Here is a 22,486-nt window from a genome sequence, read left to right on the forward strand (position 1 = left end):
TCACTGCTCCCCCGCCTGCCGCCACCGCTGGCAGCATCTGTGGGTGGTCAGTGATCCCCGCTGGCCGCCACTGCCACCGGTGGCATCTGTGGGCGGTTACCGACCCCTGGTCAGCACTTGCCACCTGGCCACTGACACTGCCGGCGGTGTCTGCAGGAGCTCCTGCTTACCGCTGCTGTGCTCCCACTGCCACGCTCCCACCACCGCTGTGCCTGCCCAGATGCTGGAGGCATGTGTTGTTCATGAGCTGGCATTTTCTGAGGAGGTAGCTCAAGACTAATGTAGGGTACTTCCAGTCTAAAATGGTTAAGAACCACTCCTCTAAGGTGTTATTTTTCGATCAGTTTAATCCAGCTAGTACAAAAGGCTGTGTGGACCCTCAGAGAGACCCTTTGTTTTTCTGGTCAGTAGAAGAAGTAAGCCTTCTTAAGTAATTCAGAAGGGGCACCTAATTAGCATGTGTCAGAGCAGCCTTGATTAGTTGAATGAGCACCCCTGTGCATGTACATGGGATTTGTGTTCAGAGAAGAGTGAAGGGAGGAGGTCACTTCTGCTTCCCCTGACACCTGCTCCAGAGTTGACTCAGCATCTTCTCCTTCTCTTTTTCCTGGCAGGGCTGTGGGGGGAACTTGAGGGAGGCAGGAAGGAGGAGAAGAGCCACAGAGGAAGGGGACAGAAAACAAAAGATGACAGGAGGCTGTCAGCCAAGCCTGGGACAGGAAACAGGCTGGAGACAGTGCGAAGGTCCCATGGGGTGAGGAGCTGAGCACAGGCTCTGTCCCTTCCTCTCTTTGTGGCACAAGTGAGGCCGGTCTAACAGGGAGGGGGGCATGGTGGGGTGGAGGCCTACTGGTGCTCTCTACACACAGGGCTGAAGGTCACCTGCACCCATGGAGGGAGGGGAGGTCGAAGAAAGTGCTGGTCATTTAAAGTGGGTGCCTCAGGACAGGGTGTGTGTATGGGGGAAGTGGGGGTGTATCTGTAGGACAGTGGGGGTACAGTGTAGGGGGAGTGGAAGCAGCTGTGGTGTGGGGGGGATGGAGGAGGGAGTTGTGGAGGATGCTTGTGGGTGGGTGGGTCTGTATTTGTAGGACTTTAGGGCTGTGAGAGGGGTGCGTGGAGCTGTGGAAGAGGGTGGGGCGTGGAGGGGTGTGTGTGGACGGTTGTGGAGGATGCACGTGGGTGTGTATTTGTAGGGCTGTGCGGGGGGAGGTGTGGAGGATGCTCGTGGGCAGGGCGCGGGGGGCTCTGGAGGACCGGTGCGGGGGTGCCTGGGCGCGGGGCCCCCTCTCTGAGCCGGCAGGTGCAGGCGGGCCGGCAGCCGGGCCCGGGACGGGCGGGGCGGGGCGGGGCGAGGCGGGGGCGGTGCTGGGAAGCTCAAGCATGTGACTCGCAGCCGCCGCGGCTCACGGGACAGCGCGGCTGCGGCCCGGACGGCGGCTCCTGGTCCGGAGCCCGGCGCCCACGGGTAACTTCCCCCTCGCTCGGCTCAAGGAGGCATTTGCGGGCAGGAGCCTCCTCCCGGCCGCTGCCGGGCCGGTCCTGGCTGGGCCCCGTGCCGCCCGGCCTGGCAGAGCCGCCCTCCCGCGTCCCGGGCGCCCGCTCCTCCGTGCCGCCCTCAGCCCCAGCTCTGCCGCTTGGAGGGCGCCGCGCTCCGCCAGATGCGTGGCCCGGGCTGTGGGTGGAGGGAGGGCCGCAGCCCCAGCTGGGCTCTGACATTTGCCTGGGTCCGTCTGCTGTGTGCAAGGTGCGGGGTGCCTTCTGCTTGAGTCCAGCTCCCTTGCACCCAGGTTTGTCCTTCCTCGAGCTGGGCCCACTGCCACTGCAGGGGAGGCTCTGCTTTTGGCTCAACAGGTAGCAGGCGGGAAGGCTCCCACCTCCCAGCACACTCCTGCCCACCTTGCCCCGGGGGTGGAGGGATGGCATCTAGGCCTCTTCCCATGACTTGGCCACTCCCGGCATCTCTGCGGAGTTGGCCGAGTCATGGCTGTAGGGGTAGTTCTGGTGGGGTGGATGCCGATCCCCCCTGGGCTTCAGCTGAGATAGCAGACAGGGGGTGACATCTAGCAGGAAATGACTTCTGGTTGTTTTTAACCCCCGGCCAGATGGGATTTGAAGATTTTCACTTCTAGGTCACTACATACCATTTCAGCCCCTTTTGCTGTTGATTTCTCTGCAATCCCCCTGTGGAGCATTTTATCCTACATGGGAGCCTTTGTTTCTGTGTGCCATGAAATAAAAGAGATTGCATATCTGTATTTGAACGTTGAGCACGTGCTGCTATTTGAATTATAGGTAGCTGGGAATTTGAGTATAGCAGTTACATGGTGAAACAAGATGGTCCCTGGCCTACAGAGCTCATGGTCTATATTGTGACCTTAAACAGTAGGTGTATGAGATGGGCACATAGGTGTAGGATTTTTAAAGGTGAGCTGCCTGTTAAGCTAGCAAATTATCACACATTAAGCATAGCAGAGTTCTTGCTAACTACCTTCCTAGCTGTTGTCAGATGTGGAGTGGAGATATCTGTTTAAATGTGTAATGACTTTGTTGTTTCCTTGTCCTCCCCTTCCCCTAGTGTCCCTTCTGTTGGTCTCATCCAGTCGCTGCATCTTGTCATAGCCTTGATTGTGAGCTTTCTAGAGCAGTGTATCTGCCAAAGTGGAAGTTTTAGGTTGCCTCACATTTTTAGAATGTAAGAAAAATTCTACTGGGTTAGACCAAAAGTCTGTCTGGCTCAGTATCTTGTCTCTAACAATGGCAGGTAGAGGAAGATTTAGAGGAAGAGTATTGAAAACAGGTATATGTAGCTTGATTAATCCTTCATCATCCCCTAGCAGTTGCTGGTAAGTTACACCCCTAAAGGTTGTGTTTAATAGCCCGTGTTGGCCCCTCCATAAATTTGTTTAATTCCTTTTGAACCCCATTTGTGGTATTAGGCTTTGCAACATCCTGTGGTAATGACTTCCACATGTTAATTACTTTGTTTTAAACGGTATGTATTATAACTGTCTCATTTGACTTACAGTTCATTATGCGTAGGTCTGTAGATCCATCCCAATGGGTGCTTCAGCTTGGAGGCAAGACCAGACCTGTCACCACTCACTGACAGCAGGGGAGTGTCCCAGCCCCATAAGATTGTTTTTCATCTCTCCAGTGGCTGACAGTTCTACCACAGGACTCTTCTGAGGAAAATTTCAAACTTGATGTCAGCTTTCTGACTAACAGCTTGGCTTACTTGCACTCTTTTCCTTTCTGAGGCATTTGTAATGACTGGTGCCTCCACAGGCTTCAGAAAATAGCTTGGGTAATGAAAACGAGAGGCCAAAGGAAAGGTCTGTGTCTCCTGCTACATACTCTTGCTAAGTATCTTGTTGGGGAGCTTGTCTGGCTCTGTAGGAAGCATGAGTCTCCCTGCTCAACAGCTCAGTCTGGGTGGTGGTGTCTGAGTTACACTGCCCCAGGAAGGAAAGGATGTGGTAGCCCTGGGAGTACTCCATTCTCTAATCTCCACCCCCCGTGAGAATAAAGTAGGATGAAAAACTGTACCTGAACCCATATAGCCAGCACTAAAAGCCCTGATCATGACTGCAGAGCTTAGCCAGCATTTCTCCTTAGGACCTTAGGTTGTGGATGAAGATGGTGATGCTAGTGCCAGGAAGCATGGTAGGGCCAAGCTCCCCCCTCTCTAACAGGTCTGCCAAGTGATTTGCAACTGATTTCCCTGGCTGGGGCTTCTGAAGGGAATACAGAGTCAGCTTGTCCATGTGGATCTGTAGCAGTAGAGAGTAGCTCCTCCTGAGGTGACAGTCATTCTGTAGGTTAGTACCTTCCTGAGAGACCCTGCACCCCATCTGCTGATTTTATTTATTTATTTAGGTCCTCCTATCCCCTTCCCCAAACTTGAAGGTTAGTTCTGAATAAAACGGGATAAGATAATTAATTTTATATATATATATATATATATATATAAAACCAAACAAAAAGAGAACAGACTCGGGTAGAGTATGCAGTACTTTGAAATTATGCTTTGGCTGATTGCACTTCCCCTAGACAAGCTGCGGCCCTCTATCCCTCCTTGTGTTTCTTGGGAATGTATCGTAATGGAAGACTGAGATTTTTTTTTTCTCTGCCTCATTTAAAAGTTTAGGAAAATGCTTGACTGTTGCTGCCAGTTACCAGCACTGGATCACAATGCTCTTGTGCCTGCTGCCATGGACTGCAACACTTAAATATTCAGGTTATTCTACAGAAAGAAGGCTTTTTTTGTGCTATGTTTTATTGGACCAGCTGTATATTTGGGAGACCTGTTGGACAAGCTTTCAGGCATAAGGTGCTTCCTCAGGTGTGAAGGGAAGCAGACTTGGGCTGAGCAAAATACAAAGAAAAGATTTCATGGAAATGCAATCAGTCTGAATGGAGGGGGACTGTGAACTAGGGACGAAGTAGTGTAAACAGGAGCTATTCTAAGACAGAACAGTAGAATTTTCAATCTAGTTAGTGGCAGAGCAACACCGTTAAAAAGGGGGAGTAGTTACTACCGGTGAAGTTCAGAAAGACTGGCAGTATTTGTAAGGTTGTAATGAGCCATAAAGCTGCTGTCTATATTTAACAAGACTTTTTAACTGTCCAATAGAGTGATGAATTTCTGTTTCCAGGCCTATCTTCTGGAGTTGTTTTCTAAATTCCCTTTGAGCATGAGGATTGTTGGGTAGTTCTTGGTTTTGCTGCTGCAGTTTAAGGCCTTCTACTTTCTTCCCTTAGCAGCTGACCATGGAATGAGGAGGAAAGGGACAAGAGCCTACATATGAAAGAACAAGCAGGCAGCAAAGAGTCCCTCAGCTCTCCATTTATTTATTTATTTTTTCCTGCTCTTCCATCATCTCTAGTTTACAAGGAAGGAAGATTCCTCAGTGTGCATCAGCCCAAATTCAGACAGGTATCACTACTGAAGTAAAACCTGTTTTCTATTGTGGTTAGGTATTCAGTATTCCTAAGATGTGGAGAGGGGCAGAATTTGGATCTGCAAGAGTAGCCTCTTCACTTTACAGGTATATGGGACCTATGTCACTTGGATCTGATGCTTGAACAGCTTGGTTTCCAACTTCTAGTGCAACTATGGAAAACAAAACTATTCAGTTATTGCCTGGGAATGCAAGGGACTGGATTTGATGGCCTGGATGCCTCTTCCAGTCTTAGTTCCTTTGTCATATGAAAAGTAGATTTATAATCCTGTCTGCTGCCAAATACTATAGAAAGGAACACAAGTTAGATGACAAGGAAAAACAGTCCTTGACTTATGAAAATGTTTCTAACTGTAATAAATCCTGCATGTTGGTGAACTTGGTATCTGCTTTGAGTTTGTCAGTTTGCAAGTTCCTCAACCAGCCCTATACAGGTTTCCCTTGCTTTATGCGGGTCCTGTATGTGTGGATTCGTTCTTAAGTGATGACCCTTTTTATACCAAGAAATTGTTATATGCAGGGTAAATTCACTGGTATGCAATCAGTGTGGTGAAAGCCTGCAGTCAGCTGCTTTGTGTGGTGCACTGTGGGAGTGATGGACACGAAAATATAGTCTCCTGTGTGGATCTGTGCTTTTTCCTCATTGTCTGTGACTCGTTTCTGTAGTTGCCATCCTCATTACGATAGTGCCCTGTGCCTTGTGTATATTGCCTGCTGTTGGTGAGTACCAAAATAGTCTTGTAAAAGTGGTAGAAATTGGTCTGGGGGGTCATACAGTTGAGGTCTTGGAACATATTCCTATTTGTTACATTGTAAAGTGTACTTTATGCAAAGTCAAGTTATGCACTGTTTTCCAGGAATGGATGTTAAGCATAAAGCAAGGGAAATCTGTATAGAATTAGACTCTGGCTGGTTATAGACTCATTCAGTTCGGAAGCAAATGGCCATTTTTTTTATGCTGGACATTGCAAATCATACCCGAGTGGAGTGCATGTGGCAAGTCATGCTTCCTGTCAATTAAAATTGACTTCTTCCTGATAGCTACTGGTTCTAAGCAAAACATGCATTTTGAAATAGGGAGCTTTCTTTGAGGTCTAGTACTTCTATCTGTAATTAAAACAAGGAGTCCTCAAAGTGAATGCTATCAACCATTATATTATATTCAAGAAACATTCCTCCTCCTGTTTAGTCTTATATCCAGTCCTGGGTACACACACTGTAGTCAGAGAAGTTTCTTTCTATAATGAGATCTGCTATGAGGCCCCATAACCATTAAAGCAGACATTTACTAATGTTCTGTTTATTGGATATTCAGTTGTTAATAGTTGCTGTTTTTCAGAAAAGTCTTTCCTTGATTTTGTGCTTAGAGGAAAGTGGAGGATGTATTGTAATGTATATCATTTTGGATGTCCATATTTGAAACATGATCCTACTTCCAGTTTAGGAGGCATATTACAGTGACAGTTCCATTGGAGACTAGGGAAGCTTTTCCGTGCTAACCTAAAAGTGTCCTTTCCACTTGTTAATAAGGTTCATTGATCTGGCCAGCCCTGGAGAAAAATGGATCGGCTAAAATAGAACTGTTTGGACACTTCAGAATATCAAATGATGTTGATTTGTCATTAGGGGAATTTTTTTTTCCAGTGTTGTGAAGCTGGAGAAAAGTTTGTGTATGTGCCTCAAAGTATTATGCTACAACTGGCAATTTAGGAACAATGAATTGAATCATCTTTGTTGTGGGAGTTATCCACAGCAGGAGAGATCTTTAGGACGTAGGAACTTTCCATGCTACCAGTGATGATTGAGTCAGATTTTGCAGCCAAGCTGCATACAAGCTGAAATATCCATTCTATTGGACATGTAAACTTCAGCTTCGACCTGTAGATTCTAGTGGACATGATTACTTGAAGATCAAGAAGTTTTTAGGTAAGCACACGTACATTTTGCTATTACCTCAACAAAGTACAGTTACCTCAGTTAGCTGCAACTAGGACCAATTTCCAGGATTAAATTTGGCAGGATGGGTGCTGTCGCAGGACACTGAAGTGCCCTGCTCCTAGAAAGAGGGACAGGTGCTGGTTGCTGGGGCAACCGCAGTTGGGTCAGCTGACCAGAAGGGGGCAGGGCCTGGTCTATATAAACAGCCTAGGCTGAGGCCAAGGAGGCAGTTCCCCTCTGGCAGCTGAGGAGGAGAGAGCTCTGCGGGAGTAGAAGCTAGATGGCCTGAACAGCTTCGGTTGAAGACTAGGGGAGCAAGCCCTGGTAGGGTTTTGAACGATGGCTAGCCAGAGGGCTTAAAAATTGTGTTTTAGCCAGATGGCTTGGAGTTTATGTTGTAGCCCAGGGGCTTGAGTTTTCTGTTGGTAGTTGTTACACCGAAGGACCGGGTGAGGCTGTAGGGGTTGGAGGAGGCCTCATAGGAGCTCCCCAGTAGTGTGGGGGTTCCTGGTGCTGGAGAGGGTGCTGTGTATTGGGGTGTCCTGACCCCGGCCCCAGTGTGGGCAGTATCGGGAGGGGCCCAGTGTGGGCCCAGGCGAGAAGCCCCAGTGGGGCGCAAGACCCAGAAAGGGGGTCTGGAGGCCAGGCACGGCTGCAGCCATCTGAGCCTCGATTGTGAGGAGCCCAGTGGGCGTGAGACCTGGGAAAGGGGTCTGGGGGCCAGGCATGGCTATGGCCACCTGAGCCTCGATTGTAGGGGATCGCGAGGCCAGGCTCCAGTGGGGCGACTAAGACGAGCCCAGAGGACGCCTGTGGGGGCGTGGGCTATAGCAAGGGGGTGCTATGAGGGCGTGGCAAAGGAGTTTGACGAGACAACGTCCGGTACATCTGAGAGGTTTGGGGGTGTGGTATAAGGGGTGGTAGGATCCACGCACAGCCCATAAGGCTGGCGGGGGGGCACCGAATCAATCTACACGGAACGGGGCCAGGATAAATAAGAGCACCATGTCCAAGGGACAAAAGGCAGCCTCCCTTATAATACTTTTGTCATCAAAGATGTGGCGTGCGAGAACGAGGGTGCTTGATAGTCAACTTGGCACGGTAGGGGGCGCCAGGAGAGATCATGGCCGCTCCTGGGTCCCCACCCTGTGACAGATGCACATAATGTTGTTAGCTCCAGAGAAGTTGGCATATTTCGGCAGACGTATAGTTTACTTTCATTAAAATGAATGTGGTAGTTTTCTCTAATATCCCTCCCATGGCTTTTCTTTTCTGACTTACTGCTTCTGTTACGGAAGACCTTTTCTCCATACGTGGAGGCCAGACAAATTCTTCCTGCCTAGATCCACTAACAGTGAGGAACATTAGCAGTCAGTATAGCTTGAATTTTTAAGTCTTAAAATGCCAAGATTTTCTGTAAGGAAGAAATACTTGCTGCTTGTAGAGCCAGGTGAGAACATGTGTAGAAATCAAGCTCTTTGTGTTACCATTTTATAAAACAGAGCCTGGAATGTTCAGCTTTGTTCATGTTATTTGGAGGAAAGACCAGCTAAGTTGGAGAGCATCCAGAAAAGGGCAGGAAAGATCTTCTGTTATGTCTCAGGGAGGGGAGAATTCTAGGTTCATTTATTGAGAGGATGTTTAAGATGTGTTGTGGATAAGGCATTAAACTAGCAATTGATCATTAAAATCTAATTCTGAGTTTGTTGAACAGACCAAAAATATGGGGTTACAAGTTTGAGGAATTACCTCTTGGATAGAAGTGGTGACAGGATTGAATAGAGTCTGAGTAGAGTTATGTTTAAGTTGAAGCCTGGAGCAGCTCTTCTCTGTGGCATATAATTCAAAGGGGTGTTAGTAAGTTTATTTGCTCATGTGTAGCTCACCCCCATAATAGTGAGCACATTTGATATTTTTGGATGGGGAGCCTGAAAGAGAGAACCTTCTGTTGAGGTGAGTGAGTGGAGGCAGCTAGGGAGCTGAGCTTATTGTCAGCCCTGTGAACAATATAAGGCTCATGGACCAACCTTGTGCACTGAATCCAATCCCACATGATGGATCTGACCTATCGCATCAACTCTGGGACTGCACGCTAAGTTCAGGATCATCTGCTGGCTCCAGGAGCCATAGGTACTGACTTATTTTTGCCAGGGTGTGCCTAAGATAATGGACATGTGGAAAACTGTATACATCTCAGGTGATGGGCCTCTTCCCAAGGAGGGGTCAGGGCCCTTGGCGGGGGGCCCCCATGTACCCGGTGCCTCTGCCAGGAGCCATGTGCTGAGTCTGACCTGGCACACAGCCCTGGAGCCAGAGTGTGGTCCCAGTCTCAGAGTGCCAGTTCTGACCAAGTATGAGGCTCTAAAGCCAGTGCATGGGGTTGGACCAGGCATACCAGGGCTAAGGCTATGTGCTGAGGTGCAGCTGTGGATTAGCTCCATGAACTGGTGTGATCTGGTGCATGGCTGTGGAGAGGAGCTCCCTACAGTTCTGGAAATTAGGTGGGACAGGGGAGTGGTGGCAGCATTAATTGCTATGGCACCCAGAGCCACAGCAATTAATACTGTTACCACAAATGTGCTGTATCCCCATCCGTGCCCTCCCCAGACTCATGGGGAGTCTCTTTCCTTGTGTATAATACATACCCTGATTTTTCCCAACTGGCTTTGAGGGGGAAATGTGGGTTTATATATGAGAAAATATGGTATTTATAGAGGTAGTCCAAGACTGCTGGAGTCAGGAGACTAGCTAAGTGGCTGCAGGATTCTTTTTGTGCACAAAATATGTTTGTTATCTTTTTGAGTTTAAAAAGCTAAGAGAAAGTGTAAAATTTTTAAAAAGCTTAAAACTAGCCATGCTAAGAACTTATATATCCAAGCTTTCCCCTCCCTTCTGATATGATGATCCTGCAGCTAATTTAGGTCCCTGCATGACTATCACTTAGATGAGATGGATTGATTTAAATCATGATTAAAATTCGTGATTTTAAATAACTTACTGTAGTCTTGTTTTGCATTTTTACTTTTTAATTACTTTCCTACAGGAAGGTTGAGTCCCAAATTATTTTAGCCAGTGAGACTTTTTGCTTGCCACCAAGTTTTACTCTATCTATGCACATTTATTTAAGCAGTCATTTTCAAGCTAATTTATTTAGATTCTTAATTTTTATTATGTTACAGAATGGTGAATATCTTATTTCTTATTTACTACATCATGGTCATTGTTGCTTGCAATTTGTGTCAAGCTTCATTTGAATGAATATTGGAATTCAACTTAAATTCACAAGAATAACTTTTTTTAAAGCAGTTTAAATGAGGCTACTTTAAATGTAAGAGATACATAATAAAAAGTAAGCTTTTTATCACAATATTTTCTGATTATTAAGCAAAAAAGTATTATCTATTGAACTGACCATTTTTCTGTTTGCTTTGATAAGCATGGCCCTCCCAGTTTTTAAATTAGTAGAGATCATCCTCGCACCACACTTTTAGTCATAGTTTGGAAGACGAAAACAGACTTTTCTGCTTTCTGCTCCTTTTTTCAACTTTGAATGTAGTTACTTAATTGCATGAATTGACATGCACAAAATATGGAAATGGATATGCTGGAGGTCAAGTAAAGGAGGTCTCCATACATTGGCATCCCAGCAACATAATTGGAACCTCAGAGGGTTCTTCCAACTATGCTTCTCCCTGCAGCAACTAGGGATGGAGACTCAGGAGAAACTGAAGAGAGAATGGAGCCCCATGCCCCCTTTTCCTTTAGGCTCCAGCAAGCCTCCCCTGACTTCTGGACCTATGGTGGAACTTTCCCAGTGCTCTTGAGCCATCAGACTGCTCCTGGTGTAGGGATGAAGTCAGTAGAGATCCAGTCACCCCTCAACACACATTTTCTCCTGAGTCTCAATCCCTAGTTGCTGTAAATAACGTTTAAAAAAAACGTAAAATTGCCAGGTACTCTGAGAGGACAAAGTCTGAGTATGTCATGTACATGCATCCCTGCAGATTACTCGGAGAACCTGCAAAGCTGGAGCTACAGCTGAGTTTTGCAGAGCATATGGCAGGTGTGCATGCACACGTACATTTTTATATAGAACTGATTTTTTTGTGGGACTTTGGTTTCACTGGAGGAAGTGTGTGTGATTTGGGAACTCTGTTATATGTACCTCAATTCCTTTCTTCTTGAGCGCTGTTGAGGTGAGTCCCAGGGATACATATCCATGACAAACTCAGACCTTGTCCTCTCTTGAGTACCTGACAATTTTAGGGTTTTTATATTAAAAAAAACAAACAACAAAAAACACCCCCCCCCCATAAAAAAACAAAAACGAAACAAACCAAAAAACAAACCTTTTGTATTTGGGCAACTATAGAAACAAAACTCTAGCACAAGAGAAATACATGGGAATTGTGTAAGGTTGGAACCTCAGTGTTAATTGGTGTTTCACTGGTTTGTTAGTTCTTTTGAGAGGCCTGAAGCCTGTGCATACCTCTTGTCCTTTCTGGATTTTACTGGTGCTCATCTGCTTGCATCTTAGGATTTGTATGCTTTGTTGGGGCCCTTGTTGAATTGAGTTGTGCTAGGGTTGGGGCCTCTGGAGGCACCTGGGTCTCCTGAGTATTTGGAGCTATCCTGTAGGAAATGGGAGGCTCTTGTTTCCCATCTGGTGGGTGTGCCCTGACTGCAGCCATTTCACTGGCTGGCCTAGAACCAGCTGACTCTGTCTGACTCCAGCCTGTTTTCCAGCTGAGCATTTGTGGTGATGTCAGATGCTGGGAGAAGGGAACATGACTTGGCAGGACAAAGTCTGCAAAAGTTCAGCTCCACATTTGGACCAAAGCCTTGGAGGGAATTAGACCTGCGCACACACTCTGTTGCACAAACTGTTGCATGCCCTCTCACACGCTCTTTCCCTGACATGCAGATCCTTTCTCTCTCTTATGCACAGATATTTCACTTTGTTTTCAGTTTGAACATTCACTGTAAATCTGCAATTTCCTCCGCCCTTTCTATGTGTGTCTGCAGTATTTAATGGAATTTGAACCACCTGGCAGAAGAGGGCTAGTCAAGCTGACTAGAGGCAGGAAGAGCATAATCAAATACAGAGCGAACTTCCCTTAAGCACAGCTCCTAATGCCCTTGCTCCTGTCCTGTAGCTTTCAGCCCCTTTCCCCATGTTCCCTTACAGTTCTGGCATACCTATTCATTATAATGCTTTTTTCCCCCATAGTAGCTGTTCTTTTGCATTCCATTCTTTGCTGTACTATTCCATTATCATAAATGGGAAGGCGGCAAATACTGCTCAACTGTTTTTCTGTAGTGAACATCCAGGGATTATACCAAGATGTACAATAGCTGAGCCTGCTTCCTTCGAAGTGACTTAAGAACCAGTCTCAGTCTCATCTGCTTTAAACAGGCCATGTTTCTGTGGTACTGTCTTGCCTTCCTGCCATTCTTTTGCAAGTAGGTGTGATACTTCTGTTAATATAATTAAAACATTTTCCCACTGGAATTCAGGAATTGGGGTCTTCCTGCCTATTTCTCAATGCAGTACCAAATCTTATTTCTCCTTTGGTCCCTTTGTATTACAGTAGCATGTATAGGCATCTATTTATTGGGATCACTTTGGAATAGGAATCATACAAATGTACTGTGAAAAGACCCTGCCCCAAAGAGAATATAATCTGTTATAACAATATGCAACAGGCTAATAGACCAAGTTGTGCAAGGAAGAGAGGGAGGATGAATTAACAGAGGACTGAGCAAATTCCTGCAGTGTAAGCATTGCTGATGCCTCCTTTATTCCACTTCTCTGTTCTCAACTCTTCCTCTTGCCCTTGGGGCACCAGAATTCTGTTTCACAGAAATCAGAGATGGGGAAGAAGAGTATGAGAGAAAGGAAGGTCTGAGCATGGAAGGAAGAGCCAGGCACTTCTGAGTTGTCTGTGACTGGTGTGACTCATCTGATAGCCTTGGGCAAATTGTCTATCCTCCCTGCTTGTAAAATAAGGATAATGTTATTACTGCTTTTATTATTCTTTACTTTAGTAAGTATTGACATTTGTCCTTGTCATGGTAACAGTAAAAGGGTGACACCAAGGAAATAGTCTAGGACAGCCCAGCAGATGCCGTTATCTTTTGATTGTTCTTTTCTTTTTTTCTCCCTTTCCTTCCTTTCCATGTATAATGATTGGCTGCAGAAGGCATTTTTGATTGGCATAGATCATGAGTTGTACTTTCCTTTATGGGCGTAAAGGGGATTAAATTACTTGTTTTTAAAGAACTTTGCAGATGAAAAAGTATTAATGAGTTTGTTGTTATCATCTTAATTTTTCACAGGAAGCAGGGCAGGATTGAGCCCTGAAATGTCAATTTCTGGGGTTTATCAAATTAGTGGAGGCATGGTTTTGTCCCTCTTCCCTTGTACCTCACTATCATAAAAAGATTCTTGGCATTCAGCCTTGCCTTTACATTTCTCTCGTCTCTTTTCAGCTTATAGACAGTTTTCTAGTATTGAGGTAGTGTCTTCCCAAGTCCACCTGGAGAGGGTTTGTGACCACCTATAGTGGGGGTTCAAGGCCTCTGGGATCATTGAGGATTGGGAAAGGAAAGTGTAGGATCCTGTGTTAGGTCAGCTCCCTGTTCTAAGATGGTAGTGCCTTTACATCACTTGACAATGAATGGAGAATTTTGCTTCACTTTTCATTTTTGCAAGTCCCACTTTAAGATCTATGTGTTTGTCTCCAAATACCTGCCCCTGTGTTTCTCCCCGTTCTGCCATTCTGAAATCTGGGCATCCCATAACTGTCTCTTTTTGAGTTGCGTTTTCTGGGAAGAGATGGTGTAAAGACTAGCTGGTTATCATGGTTTTACAACATTGAATAACTAGCTCTGTTTTATGCCTTAAAGTTCAGAGGTGGGTACCATTGCTTGAGTAGAGCTAGAGAAGAGATCCAGCAAAGCTGCATACTTTTCAAATTCATTGTCTCCACTGACATCCAGTGGCATTGGAAGAAAACCAGACCAGGGCTGGATCTCTCTCTCTCTCTCTTGTTTTCAAAGCTTTTATGTTGGCCATCATGTACCATTGGTGCACTTTGGTTTTCATTGCAAACCAGAAACGTAGTCACTCAGCTTTTATTCTTCAGACCAGGGTTTTGGTTGCAAGGTGGTTTTGCCATAGGATATCTTCCTAGTCTACCTGAAAGTATCTCATGCCTGGTTCATACTTAAGTTTGTTTTTTTTTCTCTCTCTCTCTCTCATATTGCTGTACTGATTTAAACAGTGAAGGGAAAAAAATTGCACTCCTAACCAAAAGACTGGTGCTGACAAACCTCTAGAATAGATTCAGTTACACTGGCAGAGGAGCCTAATTGTCAGCATTGAATTATTGTATTTGAAGAATGGTTGTAAGTGGTATTTCTAGCAAAGGCCCCAGACTTTGTATCCCTTGCCACACACTCCTCCCAAGAGTGGATCAGACTTGCCCTTTGCTTCCTTGTTGGACAGCAGGGCCTATTGCTGTGCTCACTCTGTTCCTCCTCCTGGGAGGAGCACGGATGGGACTTTTTCCTGTTCGAAGCCCCTGTCAGAGTCAAAGCCCCGATTGCGTTTCCTGCTGTCCGAAGGTCAGTGCTGATAGGGAGTCAGTCTCATGCAGAACTGGAGTCTGAGCCAAGCTTTTGGGGTTACTTTAGTTCAGCCATAGAATAGCAAGATTTGCTGCTGTTCTCCCTTGCAGGTGCTGTAGGGGCTGGTGTAGACCCTAGTTGTGCAGCTGGACCCTTTAGGTGCCTGTCGTAGTTATACATTTAGGAGGGCTGACTGCCATTGCATCAGGTGTGTGAGAAGATCCACTACTATAGCCTCTCCCTCTCTAGACCCCATAGTGCCTTAGTTCCTGTTCTTCCTGAGGTTGTGTCAGTTGTAGATTTCTCTGACACTTGGAACCCCAGGTGATAGGTACAGTATAACATTTGCATTAGAAAAGAGTAGGATGTAGCAAAGTTAGGTGGCTTTTGCCAGTGTTTAGTGGAGCTTATGCAGCCAACGCCACCAGAAATCCCAAGCCAGTGAAAGTGGTTGATTGCCATCCTGACCCCATCTTTCTCATCATCACTTGCTTGATGTCATACAGGAAAAGAGGCCAAAGGGAGCACTGTGTGCAGTGTGAATGAACTGAAGTAACCTTTCTTCCTTTCTCCTTCCCTCAATTACAGGACGAAGAGCATCTGGCAGGGAGGGAAGGAGTGGGAGAGCACAGCCCACTCTGGGACCTTGCTGACCTGAAGGCATTCACTTTTTTTGCTAGCTCCTTATGTTGCTGTGAGATCTTCAAAGCATTCTGGCTAGCACAGACTAAACTTATTTTCATAGACAAGTAAGGCTAGAAGGGATTGAACCTGCAACGTTTATGTGAATAACACCACGTTCTAACCAACTGAGCTAAACTTCAGCTGTTTGAACTGAAGAAAGACAGGAAGAAAGGGGACAGGCAGGAAGGGGAAAGTAAAGCTTTGTTGCAGGACCAGGTAGGTGAGCTGCAAATTTTTATTTCTGTAAGTGGAGCAATTGCTGGTGTGGCTTAGTTCTTGCTGTCTCTCTCTTGCTCTTCTCCCCCTTTCTCCCTGTGGTGGTATCAGGGTTGCCACATCTTATTCCTGTCTGCCTTAGGGCATTTTCAGAAAATGCTGCCTCAGGCTGCTTGGAGAAGAACAGTGGCTTGCTTGCTCACAGAAGAACTTGGAAACGTGTGGTGCTATGTTTTGTGGACAACGGCAAGGATTGAAGTGCAAGAGATGTCAGGAGAGAGCATGTGAACAGAAAGGAGGAGTAGAGAGAAGCCACTGGGGCTGATCCTGGCTGGGCTTGAATTACTATATTTGTCATTTGTATTGTGGTAGTGTAGCCCATGAGCTCCCCAAGTCCAATTATCGTAAGCATGGTGGAGTCATGTAGCAGAGAGACAACCCATCTTTGCTATTTTTGGCTTGGATTTCTTTGTGCATGGCATAAGCCTAAACTGGTCCCAAGTCTGCTGCTGCTGTTCTTTTTTACAATATGAGAAGGAATTACTGAGGATTTCTTACTGAGACCAGCTAAGTTCTGTTAAATACCTAGGGACCTCTTTGCTGCTGAGGCACAGTGGAGGGGCAAGACTGGTTTGCAGCGATTTTGGGGGGGTGGGGTGGGAACCCTGTGATATGAGAACGTTAGCTGCCTCTTTCAGACCCTCTGCTCTTGACAATTACTTTATTCCTCTCCCTAGTTTTGGTACCTAGCACAGACCTTGGCATGGGAGGAGTAATGAGGGCGTGATCAAAGTTATACCAGTCTGCTGGGAGGCTCTGGAAAATTCTTATTTCCTTCCTAAACATTAAAGATGGGAAGGTCTTGTTTGATCACAGCTTCTGTCTGTGGGATTGGTCACTTGAGGGAATGTTCCAGGGCTTTAGTAAGTCTGTTTTTTCAGTATCCCAAGCAGTGACACTTCCCCACCTGCATTAAGAGATTATTCCATGGTGTAACAGATCTTGCTATTAGGTTGATGTTTCCTTGTAAATTTCCCTTTCTTGGCTTCATCCTGTTCTTCTTTGGTTCACCCTCATCTCCGTCACTCCTCCCATCACTTTTTATCATTTGCAGTTGAAATGCTTTATGGTTAACCACTTTTGTATGCCTTGCATTTTGCTGCCCCTGTCCCCATCCCCTGTTAGTCACGTGACATGTATTTTAGTTGTTTTAATTTCCTCTGTCTCTGCTCATTTTTATTCTCTAAATTGCCTGCAGTTTGTGGACATCATTCTGGTACTGACATATCAGACTTGACTACATTGTTTCAAATGGGTTCATCTTAGAGCTGTATAGGGATGGGGAGTCTCTGTCAGAACTTAAGCCCTGGATCTTGAGTTCATCTTTCTTTCCCCAAAGTTATATAAAGACAGATTATTTCCCTTCTCCATCTATAGTTTGTACAATTACTGGCTCTGTTACCTGTGCTGCATTGTGAACCCTTATCTAATTAACTATCCTGTCACCCAGGCATCAGTTTCCCAGGCATGTCCAGATCCTTGATGGGATTGATATTGGGTTACTTTTTCCTATTAAGTATTAGCTTGATAGGCAGAGTCACACTTCTTATTTTTCTGTGTGCCTTATATTTCTGCCTATGAGCCTTAATTTCTTTAAGTATTCTGGGTTATTTATCTGCCCTAATGGATGTGAGACACTACTTCCCATTTAGTATCTGTTAAGCCTGTCAGTAACATACTGTTCACCCTCTTGCAGATGATGATCATATTAAATCAGATCCATACTACTAGTAGTTCTCCACAGCAGAGGCTGGGAAGAGGGGGTGCCCTTAGAGAGCAAAAGGAACAAGTGAGCCCATGAAGCATTTAAGAACTTTTTTTTCTTCCTAGGGACAGGGTCAGAAGAAGCACTTTTAGGAAGTTCGTGAAAACCTCCTGGTTAATAGAACAGAAATTTGGGTCATCCTGGCATCAGCTGTTCTTGGACTAAGAGGGAACAAGTGTAACTGAATGTCCTTTCTGGTTGCTCTGTCAGCCTAGTGCTGTAACATTAAGCCCTAATGCAATACCTCAAATGTGATTTCAAGGAAGATTCTTCTGAAGTATTGTGGGTCTTGCTTTCATATTTAGGATCATGTCAACCGTTAGGGTTAGGGTACATGTGAAGTACATGTCAGCAACTGTGGAAGGAGCCTAAATACAAGATTTGGATTCATGTCTTAAGTATCTGCATTGAAGGCTAGGTCTCCCTATCGCATGCACTTGTGCGCTACTCATTTACACAGTAGTACAATGCAAAGGCATAATCCTATGGACCATAGGCAAAAATCTGTAATGGAAGCACAGCTGCAAAGTAGTCTTGCAGATGCACAGTAGAATGCACTTCCAAGTAACCTGCTAACCTGGGCAAAGGCAGATAGGCATACTTGTGGTTAAAATCTTTCTGAAAAGCTCCAGCATTTCTTCTGAGTATTTGTCATTGGGAAATAAGAGGTTCTTCTAGCTTTTGCCGACTCGTGCTCCCGTTCTTGTTTTGATAGCACCATTTCCCAAGTTTAAAAGAGCTCTTGCCTGGAAGTGTCACATTAAAGAAAATCCTGATTTATGCTTGCTGAGGAAGGCTTGTAGCTTTGGGGACTAAGATTTTTTTCAGTATGCAGTGGTCCTTCCAGGAAGGACAGGGGAATTTGTGTAACTGAGGATCGGGGGAGGGCAGACATGCTTAGTACAGAGAAGTCATTGTGATTGCATCTGGTCTGCCTGGCTTATTGTGTATACGCTGTGCTACCAAAGGTCGTGTCGCTTTATTTATCTCCCTTGAGGTCAGGGGATAAAATTTAGACCTGCCTCTAGGGCTTGTGATAGATTGATTTGGTTTATATACCACCCTTCCCAACAAAGGCTCAGAGTGGTTTATAATAAGAAAACAAAGTAACTTATAAAAACAGGAGATTTTTTACAATTTGAAAAGTAAGTACTGTCAACATAAAACAGAATACCCCTGAACAGTATCCCAACCTACCATTGTTGGCCAAAAGCCTAAGCAACACTTCTGAAAGATGTCTAGGCTCAGGCTTCCTGACTATAGGTAAAATGAGAGGCTTCTAGAATGAATGGAGGAGAGATTCCCTGATTTTTGAGGAGGGTTTTGGCTGGAGGATGAGATGGATGTTTCTAGAGGGCAGGAAGGTTGGGAGCACTTGCTGCAGGAGCCAGGACTGGATGCTTTGGCTTGTATCCTGATATTTTTGTGACACTTGCGCTTCAAACTGTAGCCGGAGCGCTGAGTTTGGAACCTTTGGTCTCTGACTTGTTCGGTCATCTCTAGGAGAGGTGGGGGCAGGAGCTGCTGCAAATTCATTTTGTAAGTGTTTGGTGCCTGTTTTCAGATGCGAACAATTAGGGCTAAGAGAAAACAGATGCACTAAGGCAAACCTAATGGTACTCCTTCACTGGAGTCTGTCCTCACTGCATTATTGTTCTGGAAGCTGTTTGGAAGCAAGGCGCTGCCCCATCTTTTGACATTTTTCCAGCTCTGCTTTCCAGAACTGGTACTGGGGATTGGGATAGCACAGCTGCTTGTACAGTTCCCTTTTGCAGGTACAGTTTGCATTGTATTTTTACACCTGTAGTTGAGTTTGCATTGCAACTCTAGGTACTTGCACTTCTAACAAACTGATGGCTCATACAAAAGAAAGAGTGAGCTTTAGCTCTGAAAATGTGTGCTTAAATCTTCATGGTGTTTTCCTGCAGCAGTTCCTCATGACTTGTAGAGGGTAGTAGAAATCCTGCTCCTGATAGGATTGGCCTCAGGCTGTGGTGAGGTGAAGGGTGTGTTGCCTGTCCTGTTGTTAGCAAGTGGAATGGAAAAATTTGGGTTGGTTTTGAGGTATGAGGCTCCTTATTTGGCTGTGCTCTGTTAACATCCCTGCAAGCTGAGCCTGAGTACGGCCTCAGGGAAGAGGCATTGGGACAGAGAATTTAAAAACATTTCAAATGGAAATCAGCTCTGCCACTCCAGTCACACTGCCTTCCCATCTGTCTGGCACCTGCTGCTGTCGCACTGCCAGGGCTGTCTGGCCATAGCTGCTGTAGCTGTCCCAGAAGGCCTTCTGTGATGAAACTGCTGATTCAGCCTCCCCACCCAGTAAACAGGTGCTACTGTTTGTATTTAAGTTGGGCATCCTCACCCTGAGGCTGCTACTGGATCTACGAAGGGAAAAGAAACATGCTGTGCCCTGGGGGAAGCTTGTCTGTAATATCTCTGCTCTCAGATGAGTTCACCGTCCCTATATCAGATCCACTGCTTTCCCCCTACCCCTATTCTGTGGATGACCGGAAACTAATTGAGTATTGTAGGGAAACTTCATGTCTTAAGAAAAAAAACAAACCCAGCCTTCTTTGCACTGAAAATGTTTAGCTGACAGCAAGTTTAATTCTACCTCTCTGATTTGGTTTGTTTCATTCATTAATGCGATCTCTTTGGAAATGTCACCAGGCAAATATTCCATGTCTTCCTCTTTGGCTCTGGGTGTCCGGCCCTCTTCCCTACATTCTGGCATATATAGCAGTTCATGGCTGTGCTGAGACTGCCTAGTCATTGAATTGAAGGCAGCAGGACCTGAGTGTTGTCATTCAGTTCCTCAAGTGCAAAATTGTCCCTTCCTCTAGTAATACATGCGGTGTCACTCTGAGCTGTGTGGTAACTCTTTCAAATAACTAATATTTGAATGAATTCTGTTGTGTAGAGATGTACTCAGCAGACTGTCTCCTCAGGGTAAAATGTACTCACTCTTCTGCATCTCAAACCCAGACATGCCTGGAGACGCTGCTTGCAGCTGTACCACTGAGTCTACATGGGGCCAAGAGCACACTGTAAGTGTGGGATTCTTTCATCTTGAGCTCCCATCCCCAGATATACCCACCAAAGCCTTCTGCTAGCATTTATATCTGAGTAGCTTGCAAACAAGTTTGTACTGTCTGCTTTTGTGCCTTTGGGCACTGGAAGCCTTCTTCCTTTAATCCCAGGACCAAGTACTTTAGCTTGTGATCCTGCATATAGGGTTACTTTATTCTTTCTGACAGTTCAGGAGTTTCCCTACTGCTGCCATTGCATTTCTTTTGAACTGTCTTTTTCTTAGATAACTCAAAATGTAGTGAATGTGTGCCTCAAAGACAGAAGGGCTCTGTATTCCTTGCAGGCTCCATATTCAGTCTAAAGTCTTATTTCCACAGGTCATGCAAATTGATATGGCCTTTGGGTGGAGCACACCTTGCATTCATCATTTGGCAGAACATAAGGGAACCAGACAGGAGTTCAGGAGATACACTGAGATGAAATGTTGAATGTTTGACGGCTCTAGTTCTCATAGCATGAGGTTATGGTTTCTAGGAAAATTGCTTTATCTTTAGCTATCCTACAAAAGTTGTGCTAGCTTCACTAGATTTTTTTTTTTTCCTTTTAATCTATCTGAAATAGCACAGATCCTTAATGTAGGTACATTTTAAATCACTTGAACCCTTTAGCTTCTATTAGTAAGCCATTGAATTCATAGGAGGATTAGACCAGGTGACCTTTGGGGGGTCATGATTCTGTGAGATGAAGTTGAATTAGTTTAGCAATATCCGTGTTGGGGGGGTTGCACTGGTTTAACTTGACTCATTAGAAATTCATGTACTTAAACTTGTGCAGCTTTTTATATAGATCAGGGGTTTGCCAGTCCTCAGCCTTTTTATGCCGAGGACAGGCAAACTGCAGACCAGCAGGGACTGGCATGCTGTGGGCAGCCAGTAAATTATTATCCGTAAAAGGGTTGGCTTCTGGTCTGCAGTATGCCAGTTGCTTCCAGTCTGCGGTTTGCCGGTCTGCGGTCACTTCCGGTCCGTGGCTGTCAACCCTTCATGGCCTGGTACCAGGCTGCGGCTCAGGGGCTGGGAACCCCGGTATAGATGAGTCATTTGAGAAATGTGATTAGCTCCTTTACACAGTATGGCTGTATCCTGATGGTCAGCTCATTAAACGGAGATTAGAAAAGATACATTGCAGTTATGGATTTTGGTGCATTCTTGAAGTGTCTGGAAGGGTGGTATTTGGAAGGCACCTTTTGGTGATCAGTGCATTTTTCTGAAGATGGCATAGTCACTTTCCATAGATACAGTGTAAGAGTTTAATTTCCTACTATAGCTTGGAGGGGAGAGGGGGCACTTAGGTTGAGAGCAGTATAGGGGTACTGACAGTACTAGGAGAAAGTAATATAATTGTAACATGAGGTAAACTGTCACATAACTGAGGAACATGCATTCTTTGTCGTGTTCTGGGAACTCTTCTAGGCATGTTAAAATCCAATACAGCTGATTAGTGCTTCCCCCCCAATGGTTTCAGCAGAGGCCAGAGAGAAGGGGGGGGCTGGAATTTTCCTCTCGCACACGGAGAGGCTAGGACTGAGATCTCATGGTAGCGTGTGTGGTAAGTGAAAGTCTGTCCTACTGCAGTACATGATCTGGAGCTAAGCAGAGGGGTTAGTCTCAAGGGTTTCCTGGTTTTACTTTTCCTTATATTCAGTTAAGGTTAAGCTTTTCTCTGCCTGAATGATTAAGCAGAGCCTTGAAGTGCAGTGGGCTTGTAACACATCTATATCCAAAAGGGCTTTGAGATTCGGTACCTTCACTGGTTGAATTTTCTCCTTTTTTTGCTTCTTTCATTCTCCACAGGCACTTCCTGTCAGTTAAGCAACAAAACAAGCCTCACAACCTTGAACCCAGCTACAGCCCCTTGCTCGGCAGTAACAATGCTGCAGGAGATACGATAACAGCAAGCCCTTCTGTACAACCTACATGGGTCCCACACAGCTCGCCACACAGGATCATGGGAAGAGGGTGGCAAGTGTATTTGAGATGGAGGAAGGGTTTTCACTTTTCTCTAGTTCAGAGAACCCATCAGAGCATACAGGTAAGATTTGACAGTCTGTTACATACACACAGCGCGAAGGTGCTCAAGGAATTGTAAACTGATTTATAATGCTCAGGGCTGCTGGTGACAGGGAGTAAGAAAG

At 45.5% G+C, this 22,486-nt stretch overlaps 1 protein-coding gene across 3 annotated transcripts in view; it reads left to right on the forward strand.

Annotated features, from left to right (window-relative positions):
- The first annotated feature begins 1,361 nt into the window (after positions 1–1,361).
- The window catches only part of NR1H3 (nuclear receptor subfamily 1 group H member 3), a 41,274-nt gene continuing 20,149 nt past the window's right edge, over positions 1,362–22,486 (forward strand). Inside the window, exons 1-3 of one of the 3 annotated variants that reach the window (XM_090033102.1) lie at positions 1,408–1,468; positions 15,123–15,434; positions 22,146–22,383. In XM_090033102.1, the coding sequence (XP_089889228.1) occupies positions 22,269–22,383 (115 nt within the window). In that variant the 5' untranslated portion in view covers positions 1,408–1,468; positions 15,123–15,434; positions 22,146–22,268. Of the gene's footprint in view, positions 1,469–7,161; positions 7,227–15,122; positions 15,435–22,145; positions 22,384–22,486 lie in introns of those variants that run through there. The other 2 variants (XM_090033101.1, XM_090033103.1) reach the window with 2 other exon arrangements.

Source organism: Crocodylus siamensis, chromosome 2 (assembly GCF_052110815.1).
Source record: "Crocodylus siamensis isolate JL-2025a chromosome 2, ASM5211081v1, whole genome shotgun sequence".
Classification (NCBI taxonomy): domain Eukaryota; kingdom Metazoa; phylum Chordata; order Crocodylia; family Crocodylidae; genus Crocodylus; species Crocodylus siamensis.